This window comes from Sorghum bicolor, chromosome 2, assembly GCF_000003195.3.
Source record: "Sorghum bicolor cultivar BTx623 chromosome 2, Sorghum_bicolor_NCBIv3, whole genome shotgun sequence".
NCBI lineage: Eukaryota > Viridiplantae > Streptophyta > Magnoliopsida > Poales > Poaceae > Sorghum > Sorghum bicolor.
The window spans coordinates 6,397,146-6,409,032 of record NC_012871.2 but is presented as its reverse complement, the minus strand read 5'-3'; the positions used below and the strand labels follow the sequence as shown (position 1 = coordinate 6,409,032).

At 39.6% G+C, this 11,887-nt stretch overlaps 1 protein-coding gene across 2 annotated transcripts; it reads left to right on the top strand.

The window, feature by feature from the left end:
• Nucleotides 2,785–10,806, top strand: LOC8075064. Of its 2 annotated transcripts, XM_021452082.1 has the most exons (8): nt 2,787–3,061; nt 4,074–4,146; nt 5,281–7,089; nt 7,171–7,228; nt 7,372–7,520; nt 8,061–8,147; nt 8,635–8,763; nt 9,749–10,806. In XM_021452082.1, the coding sequence occupies exons 3-8, from the start codon at nt 5,413–5,415 to the stop codon at nt 9,869–9,871; spliced, it is 2,223 nt and encodes a 740-aa protein (XP_021307757.1). In that variant the 5' UTR covers nt 2,787–3,061; nt 4,074–4,146; nt 5,281–5,412; the 3' UTR covers nt 9,872–10,806. The 2 variants fall into 2 exon arrangements, with proteins under 2 accessions (XP_021307756.1, XP_021307757.1); XM_021452081.1 differs by lacking the exon at nt 4,074–4,146 and having other exon boundaries at nt 2,785–3,061.

The window sequence follows — 11,887 nt, the reverse complement described above, 5'->3', positions numbered from 1 at the left end:
AAACTTTGTTAAACAACAAACGTGACCACATATCATTCTGTTTCACCCTCATGCGACTCTGCTCATCCTCTATCTCCCAATGCACTCTCTAAATTCTAATCGATTTCTCACTAGCAGGTACTCTCTCCTTTCTTAAATATAAGATATTGAATGTTCAAAATTTGTCCTCAATTATAAGGATATTTTGATTTGCTCAACCCTGTCCACGTGTGCATGCCTTTTAAACCCAATGCATGTGTGCCCTTTAAACATCTTGTCAGAAATGACTCCTATAATTGGTAGCTGAAATCAATGATATGCATTTTTTAAATTGTGTTACTAGAAAATTAAGCATGTTGATAACCAAACTCACTAATTAATGAGGAACGAGTTAGGATTTTGCCAAACTCCTTATTTGGTCTTAAAATTGCTTGGATTCATGATGAAGGGAGTAATGATTAGTCGTCTAAGGCCTTGTTTAGTTCTCTGAGTGAAAAGTTTTTGGGTACTGTAGCACTTTTCGTTTGTATTTGACAATTATTGTCCAACAATAGATTAACTAGGCTCAAAAGATTCGTCTCGTAAATTATAGACAAATTATGCAATTATTTATTTTTTATCTATATTAAATGCTTCATGCATATGCCACAAGATTCAATGTGATGGGGAATCTTGAAAAGTTTTTAGATTTTAGGAGGAACTAAACAAGGTCTAATAGTTCATAATTAATATTTGGTAGCTACGTACCTATTAGCTTTGTCATGTTTGGATCCACTAGCTAAAGGATGAATGCATTGATAGTGTTGTCTACAATGTTTTTTCTATGTGCTATTAGTATGATACGTGCAGAAGTAGCCGGGAGGGAAAAATTGCAATTTTGCATTCTATTAGTGAATGTTAGCTGGTTTGAGGTTGCTTATAAGATAATTATTAGCTATTAGTTGATTTATTAGTTGTGGCCTTAACCTAACTCTAGCTGATAGCAACTACTCCCTCCGTCACCCATTTATGTGTCATTCTAGCCATGTTTCTAGTAGTCTAGATTCTCTAAGCATCTTCTATGCATCTAAATGTCATGTATGTCTAAATTAAGAGAATCTTTCATGTATCTGGTAGAAGGCCAAAACGATAGAAAAGTGGGGATGAAGGGAGTAACATACTATTAGCTGGATGGATTCAAACAATGTCTTTTTGTTTAAGAAATGTAATACAAACACTATACAAAAACTAACTATTAGCTGGATGGATTCAAATAACAGTCTGAATGCACAATTATCAAGAGTGCTACATTTTATAAGTAAATAGTTCCTCGATGGTTTTACCGTAATTATTTGGATGTCTCTTCATTCTTTGTTGGTATTTGGTGGGAGTGCAATTTATAACTGAGCTTAGTGATTTGGTAGGGTCTTGAGATGATGTGTGCCTTTTAAACAACATCTTGGGACGCAAAAATTACTCCTATAATTGGTATCAGAAATCAATGACATGCACATGTGTCTTTTTTAAACTACGGGTTACAAAAAAAAGCAAGCTGACAACCAAACTCATGAAATTAATGAGGAGTGGGTTAGTCTTTTGCCAAACTCCTTATTTGATCTTAAAATTGCTTGGATACTAACTTGTATTTCATGATGAAGGGAGTAATGATTAGTCGCCTAATAGTTCATAATTAATATTTGCTGGCTACCTATTAGCTTTGTTAGGTTTGGATCCACTAGCTAAAGGGCAAATGTATTGATAGTGTTGTCCACAATTTTTTTCTATTTGCTATTAGTATGATATGTGGACAGAGAGTAGGTGGGAGGGCAAAATTGCAATTTTGCATTCTATTAGCGAATATTAGCTGGTTTAGGGTTGCTTACAAGATAACTGTTAGCTAAGATCTCATGGCCTTTTGGACCTACTCTAGCTAATAGCAACAACTCCATCTGTCCCTATTTATGTGTCGTTCCAGCCATGCTTCTGTTAGTCTAGATTCGAAGCATCTTCTATGTATCTAGATGTCATGTATGTCTAAATTCAGAGAATCTTTCATGTATTGGTAGAAAGCCCAAAGGACAAATAAGTGGAAATAGAGGAAGTAACATACTATTAGCTAGATGGATTCAAACAATGTCCTTTTGTTTGAGAAATCTAATAGAGACAACATACAAAAACTAACTATTAGCCAGATGGATCCAAACAACAGTCTCGATGCAGAGTTTTCAATACACAGTTACCAAAGAGTGCTCAATCAACTTTATACAAGTAAATGAAATGGACTATCTCATGGCACATTTTATAACACACTTTCTTAGGTTAGCCACATCATTTAATTGTTACACGGTGCTATAAATTAAATGTGACATATGAATGAAATATTATAGCCTTGCAATTGCATATATAATCCTTTGCTGACTGAAACAAACGGTGGATGTTATCATAAAGTTTTAAATTTTTATTGTGTTGGTAAACATGGATGGATGAGTTAATAAAACCCTGTTTTTTTTTCTCTCTTTTCTTATATAAATAAATAAATATTCTGCCAACTAAATAAATAAATAAATAAATTTGCTGATATATTTATATAATTTTAAACTGGAATGGAACCGAAGGAAACTGATCCAAATGTCTCATGTGTACGTGCGCTTGATGATGATGATGATATTTCTGGCTTGTTGCCTTCTTGGAACGGAAGCTTTTGCTCCGTTGCGCTGCCAGCAGCTGTAGCCCGTGGTGTGGCGTGCCTGGAGAGCGCTGAGCTGTCGCCTCCGCATCGCACCTCGCCCCCCCAATTCGCCGTTGGCAGAAGCGCACCACTGCACTGCACCAGCACACCGCCGCTCCCGTCTATTTCTTCGCTTCGCTTCCTGCTCCACCAGACCACGCTGCCCGCCTCGGCCTCCCTCCGTGCACCGGACGCAATCGCGGAATCGCCTCCTCATCGGCGCCGCTCCTCCGACCGCATTGCACGAAGCCAGCACTCCAGGCCCGCCCGCCCGCCCGCCGCCGGGGCAGCCGGCACGGCATGGCAGCAGCAGCCGCCTCGGCCGCGGCGGCATGGACCGTCGAGGACGACGTCCTCCTCAAGAGCGCCGTCGAGGTAAGTAATCTACTACTCCGCACTGACCCCCTCCCGCAAAAGTAAAGTACCCCGGCCCCGGGACGCTCCGCCCGGGCGCGCCCTTCTCGTTCCTGCCGGCGCGGAATTCCGGTGCTGCTCCATCCACTAACTAACTTAGGCCGCGTCGCTGGGCCTGCCTGGCGCTGGCGGCCCCCGTCCCGGGAGCCATCGTCGTCTCCATCGCGTTCGATTCGTGGTCCATCTTGTTTCTACTAGTATTGCTGAATTTCGGGTTCGCATTGTTGTCTCCCCGTCGCTTGTGTGGCTTTGGATTTGATTGCTCGGCGCAAGTTTCAGAATATCGATCGTCTCCTCCGCCCGAAACACTCTTCTATATATGTGATGAAGAGTTCCTGTAGATTGTTCGAGCCACTGTTTTACGCCCGGGGCACCTGGGTTGCTGAAACGCTGCTTATGCGGGTGTTCTGTTGGTTCACGTTACTCGTGCTCTGTAACTGATAAATTCTCCTTGTTGCAGTGTTGCTTGCTGCTAAATTTTGGGTGTGGTTCATGTTGCTCAGTGGCCTAGCTACCGGATTTAGTGGTTCGAGCATCCGTGCAGAGGATTTTAGATGCTTGTTAAACAATGTGGCAACATACCTGGATTCGTGTTTGCAGAAGTGAACACACCTTTAGTTCTCGGGTCTGCAGTGCAGGAAGAACCTGTTGATAACATTCGATTCAGTTCACTGCAATGTTCAACTTATCCTGATGTTATATGTCTGTCCCGTTCCCGCCACCATTTCATGCTATTGTTTTCTCGGCTTGTAACTTTCCAGAACGGGTTAGACGTCTAATGCACGGGGTTATTTGTGAAACCCTCCTGCAGTTGCATTTAATCATTAGATTAGTCAAAAGGTTGAGAAGTTATTGGTGTCTCTGTTTGATAGATAAGCGTCGTGGTATTGCGTGTTTGATTTAGTTTTGTCTATTCTTTACTACTTCCCATCTGGAATGGAGTATTAATGTATTACCATGTGCCCGGTTTCAGGTTTGGAGCCCATTGCTGAATTTTCACTAGCATCCAGTCAGCTGTTAACAATTCTTTTGAATGCACATTAGTGGTATGTAGGGATATTATTATAATCTACTTGCCAAAAATCTCACTAGTGTTTACTTGAGCCGTATTTTGTGCACCCGATTTCATGTTTATGTGTTACTCAAGAACTGCAATTCTAAATGAACTGCTTATCTTCATATGTGTAAATCAAATGATGATTTGAGTACTTCCAATTTCCCTCTGTATTCATGAATCATAATATAGTAAACTCTCACATAAAATTCTCAGAAACTAGAGTGCAATCTATTTAGCCCTCTTACCTATGGCAGTATCATGTCAACATCCTTGTGCCTACACTGATGCTACTCCTAGCTCCATGAACTGGCAGTATGATAAAGATTTGACTCGTGCTTTTTTACATCGTTTTGTTAATTTGTATTTTGATTGGTTATATGTTGTGTTAGGACTGCCACTGCAGTGACTCTGTGCCATATATATAAAGATTAGTTGTAAAACTTAGTGATTTATGCATGACCATGACCAGCACAAAACGGTGGTGGTATTTTGTTATGATTGTTTGAGCCAAAGCCAATTTTACAGTGACATGGTTTGAGTCCCATGTTCAAACATCGCTATCCGTGGGATTATTTTTATGATCCTAACTTTTCACACTGCATCCTAGATGCTTCATCTTGTCCCTAGCAGCCATGTTCCTGTCCCCGTTTCCAGAACGGGAACTTGGGCTATCATTTTATAACGTGGGAACAGGAACATTCACGTTTCCGGAAAGGGGAACATGGGTCATGCTCCCGTTCCCAGGCTACTTGTCTTTGAAAACAAGTTGACTTGATAATGTGTGCAAAGTAAATCCAAAAAAGCAAATCACTGTGATCACAACTAGAATGTATACCTTTTACTGTGGGTAAATGAAAACTTGGACTATAAATTCAAAAAACACACAATATACACTAATCAAGTTGACTGATCTGCACATTTGATATGTTAGGGCAAAAAAATAGTAACGGTGGTAATGATGTATGGCAGCTGCCAATCCTGCCATTGTATGATCGGTAGAAGTAACTGCATGTTAATTAAATGATCCAGATTTTGCAAATATTGTGAGGATTAAGTTTCTTTTACTATATGTGAGTAGTATCGTTTTTTGTACCCTGTTAATTTATCTGTCTTATTCTTGTAGGCTGGTGCTTCATTGGAATCATTGGCTAAAGGAGCTGTATGCTTCTCCCATAAATTCACCCTTCCAGAACTGCAGGATCGCTGGTATTCATTGCTATATGACTCAGAGATATCAGCTCAAGCATCCGCTCGCATGGCCAAGTTTGAGATGGAGCTTTCAGCCTCCAATCCTGCTAAAGCATCTAAGCTTTTCAACCCAAAGGCAAAATGCTTTTCCCTGTACAAGCGGAAGATAGACAGTGTAAAGAGTCACTACTATGCAATGAGAAAGAGAATTCGCCATGAACCATGTTTGTCTGCTGATTTTTCTTATAGTATTGCACCCTGCTCATGTAATCCTGTTGATGGTGGTGGTTGTGCATGTGGAGACCATCATTTGTTACACAAAGTTGATCCACCAGGAGCTGTTGTAGGTGGATGTGGCTCTAAGAGAAAACATGTACATTCCAATGGTAGTGGACAATACTCATTTCATGCAGAGCATTCTAACTCTGATGGCAGCATGGTGATAGATGGAAATACCAACTATGAAAGCCCACATGGCTACTCAGATGTAGACAAATTATATGGCTGTGACAACATGCAGAAGAATTCTCAGACCAGTGGAAGTAATGCAATCTCTGCAAATAATAGGTCAGATCTGACTGATCAGTTTGACTATGGAGATAAGGGTTCCAAGGCTCCACTGGGCATTCATCAAGATGGTGTAAAGCTTGACCGATCTTCTGGGAATACAACAGAAGGATTTCTTGAGCCAGGTGCATTCAAAGCAATTAATCAAAAGTGGTGTCTTCGGGAACCTAGCGTTCTGACTTGGAGTAAGGTCCTGGGTGTTAAGTCATCTGATATGCTGACAGATATGCATAAAATTGGAGAAACTCTTACACTTTCTGATGACAAGAAAATGGAAACAAATAGCATTGATGCACTTGAATTTCAGGCAAATTTGGATAGTGTAGTATGTGATTCTCGTTTAGGCAGTGCAATGGCACCAGAAGGTGGATTCATGCATTCCTACTTAAAGGGTCTCAGTCAGAAAGAAGACCTTGAGCTTCTCAGCAGTGATTTTTCTAAGACAGATAAGGAAGATTTAGGGCCTCACCCCCCTGATGCAATCAACTGTGATGACCATATAGATCCTATCCAAAAGAAGCCAAATGTAGCAGATGTTTCTGGAGTAGACAGTATACCTGCTTCGTCAGAAGTGCTTTATCCTGAACATAATGTCAAATGCGTGTTGAACAAAGAAGATTCTGAAATCCCTGTCAATGACTATATACCTATACCTGGTCAGGATGCTCAGCATGATGCGCGTTCGGTTGCCAAACTGCTAAATATGGAAAATGGCCAACCTTCGTCGCCGCCACCATCAGTTAATCTGGAATCAGCCATCCTAAAGCAAAATGCAAATATGGTGCCTCTTAAGGAAGGTTGTGCTGTAGGAAGTGAGCTGCCACCTGGCTTGCAGGGTAACTTTGGTGATAACAATGCAAACATGTGTATTTCAGCACTGCATTCTGTTGATGGAGGTGAAGAAACAACTTGTGGTTTCACTAAACATGAGAGTTGTTATGATGTACAGAATTTGACTTTGGATAAGTCAATTCAAGTGTCCAATCAAATGAATTGCAAGTGTCTTGCTCATAAGCCCGGAATAGGCTGTGAAACTGCTATCCAAAGCTGTAACTTGGCTTCTGCATTGCCAGATACAGAATTTCATGACCCTGTTGCAACCATTTCAACTACGGGCCAAGCAGAAGGATCTGACAGTGAGATTATTGTTCCAAACTATTTTGACCTAGAAGCACTGGTACATATAGTTCTTTTGTTCAATGAGTTTACATGGCTTTACATGCCTTGGTGCTTCTGACTTCTCAAAAAATTATTGCAGATACTTGATCTGGACCTGATTCCTTGGGATCAAGAATCTGACTTCGTCCAACCTGAAGGTAAATGCATATAAACACAGAACACCTGATATTCCAATGTTCATCTTTGTTAAATATTTTTTAATTGGTCCTGTTGTTATCTTTTATGCTCTTAGTGAACCCTAACACTACTTTTTTCTGTTTTTTGCTATTTGTATGATCAGTTTCAAGGTTTCAGTATCCTGAAAGCAGGAAGGATTTGATAAGATTAGAGAAAGGTGCCTGCTCTTATATGAACAGATCTATCATGTCTAAGGGTGCTTTCGCAATTCTTTATGGCCAACGCATGAAATACTACATGAGAGAGCCTGAGGTAATATTAAGCAATGATATTGTAAATATTCATTGCATTATACTCCCAAAATTTTTTTAAATACACATTCTTTTAGACTGGTCACATGATAATAGTGTCATTAGATTTGTTATGCGGACTTTCCAAAAGTTAATAGTTTATACTTGTTACCAACATTATAATACTAATTATAGTCAAACTTGTTTATTCATATCATAAATATGTCATGTCCAAAGAGGCAAAGAATATACACTCGTAAATAGTGGGAATAACTAATGATTAATTAATCCCATGGGTGTATTCCCTGTTGTGTAAATTGAAGTGCTTAAGCATTTCTATTTACATCAAGTGTTGACACATCGCTTAATTGTTGGTTGTCAAACTCACCTCTTTTATTATTTTATTGCCTGATGAATTCTCAAATAGAGTCTTTAACTAGCAAAACAGAATGTCACCCTGCAGGTTAAAACCTTTCTCTACCGCTGATATGCTTTTAAAATACACTTCTGTATCATTTTTATGCCATTTTGTAAAACTTTGCTTGGTCCTATTCTAATGCAGGTAAGTCTTGGGAGAGAAACAGAAGAAGTACATGTTGATATCGATTTGAGTAAAGAAGGGAAGGCAAACAAAATATCCCGTCGACAGGTACTTGCTTGCCTTTTTTATGAGTTAAAAGGTGCAAAACAACCCGGTTTGTTGGAAGCATTAATGCAATAACTGTAAGGAGGTTCTTATTATGTTTTTCAGGAGAATTTTCCCTTTGTGTTAATAAGCTTGGGCTGACTGCTAAGGATTTCATTTTTATTTTCTTGCTTAAGCATGCAGCATGACCCTTTCTTAACCATTTATCTGCTTCTGTACCTTCTGCTGTACTGTCTTTTTTCTTGACATGGCTATACCCACTTGCCGATTTGGTTCTGCTTGGTGACATGGCTATAGACACATGATGATATAGTTCTGCTTGGTACTCACAAATCCCAAAGGAACAGGAGGGCACATACTGCATGCATTCTAGTCTGTTCGCTGCCGCCAAATTATGATGTTCAGTTGTTAATGTGCTTAGATTTTCCAAAAAAAGTTGTTAATGTGCTAGCTTACCTTCTACTTGCAATTCTGTATTTTCAATGTGCAGGCAGTTATTAAGATGGACGATGATGGATCTTTCTACATAAGCAATACCGGGAAGTATTCAATTTTCGTGAATGGCAACGAAGTACCCTGTAGTAAACGTATCAACTTAATGTCAGACTCATTAATTGAGGTATGGCCTTCCAATCCTTTCCTTTTTCTTATACTAGGAGTCCCAAATGACTGCGCTGTACTAAATATCCATGCCCTGTTTAATTCTATGTACCAGTTCCCTTTTTTTTAATCTAACTTCGAACTGGTAAGCTGTAGAGCTATTAACTGTGCATATTTGTATGAAAAATGTGCTTTCAATTGTACTATAAGATTGAAGTAATCAAGCATTCATAGTCATTTCAGATATACTGGATGAGAGTATGGTTACTTCACTAACTACTGTTTCATTTGTGGTTCCTTAGTTCACACCACACATGATATGAGTGCACCTATCTTTGTAACTGCATAAGGCGCTTAGGAAAACGCTAATCAGGAAAGTGAGTTGTACCTGGAAAGATACAGCATGCTTTCCTTTTGCAACTTATTGAATATTTGATGCCACTCAGCTTTTGTGAATTAGTCTGGAGTTAAATCAGGATTTGGCATTTGCGATGTCTGTTGGCTCATATTTGAAATGAAATGTCAGTGGAACCAGAGAGAAACTTTCATTTGGGGTTCATAGATAATACTGCCTCCGTCTCAAAATATAAGCATTTCTAGTTTTGTTTATGTCAAACTATTCTAAGTTTGACCGAGTTTATAAAGAAGAGTAATTACATCTATGATCTATGATATCAAAGAAGTAAACTACGCAAATATGTCATTGAAGCTTATGATGCCCATTTGATATCGTAAAAAAATATTGTTTTTTTTTCTATCAACTTGGTCAAATTTAGTATAGTTTGACTTAACAATCCCAGAAATGCTTATGTTGGGATGGGAGAAGTAACGTATAGCATTTGGATCTAGGTAATGTAATAATAATGGCTACTGGTTATGGTTCATTTGGTTAGTTTTGAACTAATGCTTCTACCCTACTTATTTCACTGATAAAGTGAACAATTCATGTAGCATTTTGAACTCTTACGAAGCTTTTTTTTTATTTTTTTTTGTGTTACCTACAGATAAGGAACCTGAAATTCATTTTTCATGTGAACCACGAGGCTGCAAGGAAGTACATAGTTGGAAAAAGGAGAGGAAGCTCCCAAGGCGAGAACACAGCATTTGATTGGAGTCAGAACCCTTGAGTTAATGTTATGATCAAGGATATTTATAATCTGCGATATCTATATCTCTCTTCCAGAAAGCATTGGATTGGATGAGAGCAAAGTTATTTATAATCCCCGGTAGCTAATATCTCTCTCTCTCTTCCAGTTAGCATTTTATCCATTTACCTTAGCTCCACCCACCATATGTAAATCCATGTATATTCCTGGTTCGTGTCTGGGTCCCCTCCCTTGTTTTATGTTAGCAGTGTCACAACGTCCAGTAGTGTCTTCAACCCCAGGATGTCCCTGGAATAATGATGTCACCCAGGCTGTGTCTGGTCTGTGTTGTCTGTATGGCGTTGGACACCTTCCTAATGAGTAGATCCTACTCTGTTTGTAACTGGAATGTTAAGAGGCTTGGGTGATCCTGAGGAATGCAGTCATGTTCTTGCTGAACTTCTCTCTTCAAATCCAATTCTGGTTCTTTTGCAAGAAACTAAACTTGCTGACATGTCCCGCTCTAAGCTCCTTCCTTTTTCTTCCGTGGTGTCTCCCGTTTCGAAAATTACTGGATTCAGGCCCCAGGATTCTGCGACAACGTGGCAGCTGCTTGGAATTGCCGGACCAGCCACAGTGGTCCCGCTGCAGTGGCTGCTGCTAAGTTTAAGAGTACCTGCTCAGCCCTCATGTCATGGAGGAAGCGCAACCTCAACATGTCCCAACAAGAAATTGACTGAAAATTAGTCATCAACATCCTCTTATCACATCGAAGAAAATTGCCCTTTGTCAGCCCGGGAGTTTTTGCTTTGCGTCATCATCGTTATCATTTGGACGATAAGCCATAGAAGAAAGTACTATTGGTTGATTTGTTGTGAGAGAAAAACACTGCTACGAAATTATCTATTCTAAATCCAATTACACTTTATATGGTGTGTTGATTGGCGAAACAAATAAAATGGTCCTATATATATCAACTATACCTTTGCCTTGAGTCTTATTTTTATTTTTCTCTTTCTTCTTTTCCAAACTGGAGCACTTATCCATCTTTTAACTACCTCCATCACCATGATTGGCATCTTGTTCCACCGCTTGGACTTAGACCATCCTATCTTATCCATTCACTTAGACAAAGAATTAGTTCAATTGGTTTTATCAATTATCCAAAACCAAACTAGCGGGAACTAACAATGGTGGGAGGAGGAGTGGAACACGGATGAATACTAGGGAAGGAGCTCCCTGTGAGGGGAGGTGGTGATGGCAACAACCAATGTGTAGGCTACCAAAGATCTAGATCCAGGTGAGTACCCAATGATGGTGGCTCTAGTATCTCCAATATCTATCACCGCCGCGAACGTAGCGACAAAAATGGTATATGCCTAGAGTTAGATCTGGATCTAGAGGGTCACCTAGTGGTGGTATCACCATCTACTCCATGTTCTTGGTGATGATGGAAAACTAGGATAGTTGGATCTAGAGAAGGGCGAACTGAAGATGAAAGCTACCAAGGATTCACACCGTCGAGAGGGACGAGAGACAAGGGTTGAGTGTAGGGGTGGGGGCTAGCAAGGTGAGAAATAAGGCATTGGAGATTGCCTAAGTGCAAGAGTTGTTTTAGCTCAGTTGGTTCATTGGTGGTGACTACGGCGACGATAAGGACATGGTAAGTGGAAACCCCAAAAGTGTTTGTTGTATCACCATCTCATAGGCCTTGTTTAGTTCGTAATTTTTTTTTTGGCTTTGCCTACTGTAGCATTTTCGTTTGTATTTGACAATTATTGTCCAATCATAGACTAATTAGGCTCAAAAGATTCGTCTCGCAAATTACATCTTTACAATTAGTTTAGTTTTTGTTTATATTTAATACTCCATGCATACGTCCAAAGATTCGATGTGATGGAGAATATTAAATTTTTTTTGAAAACTAAACAAGGCTATAGCTAAGGTCCTCCATCCCGGAGTTTATCCTAAGTGAAACTATCATAGGTTTGACGAAGTCTTAAGAGAAGAGTATTAACATCTACTGTTGTATGGTGGATTCAATGAAAGTAGTTTGGT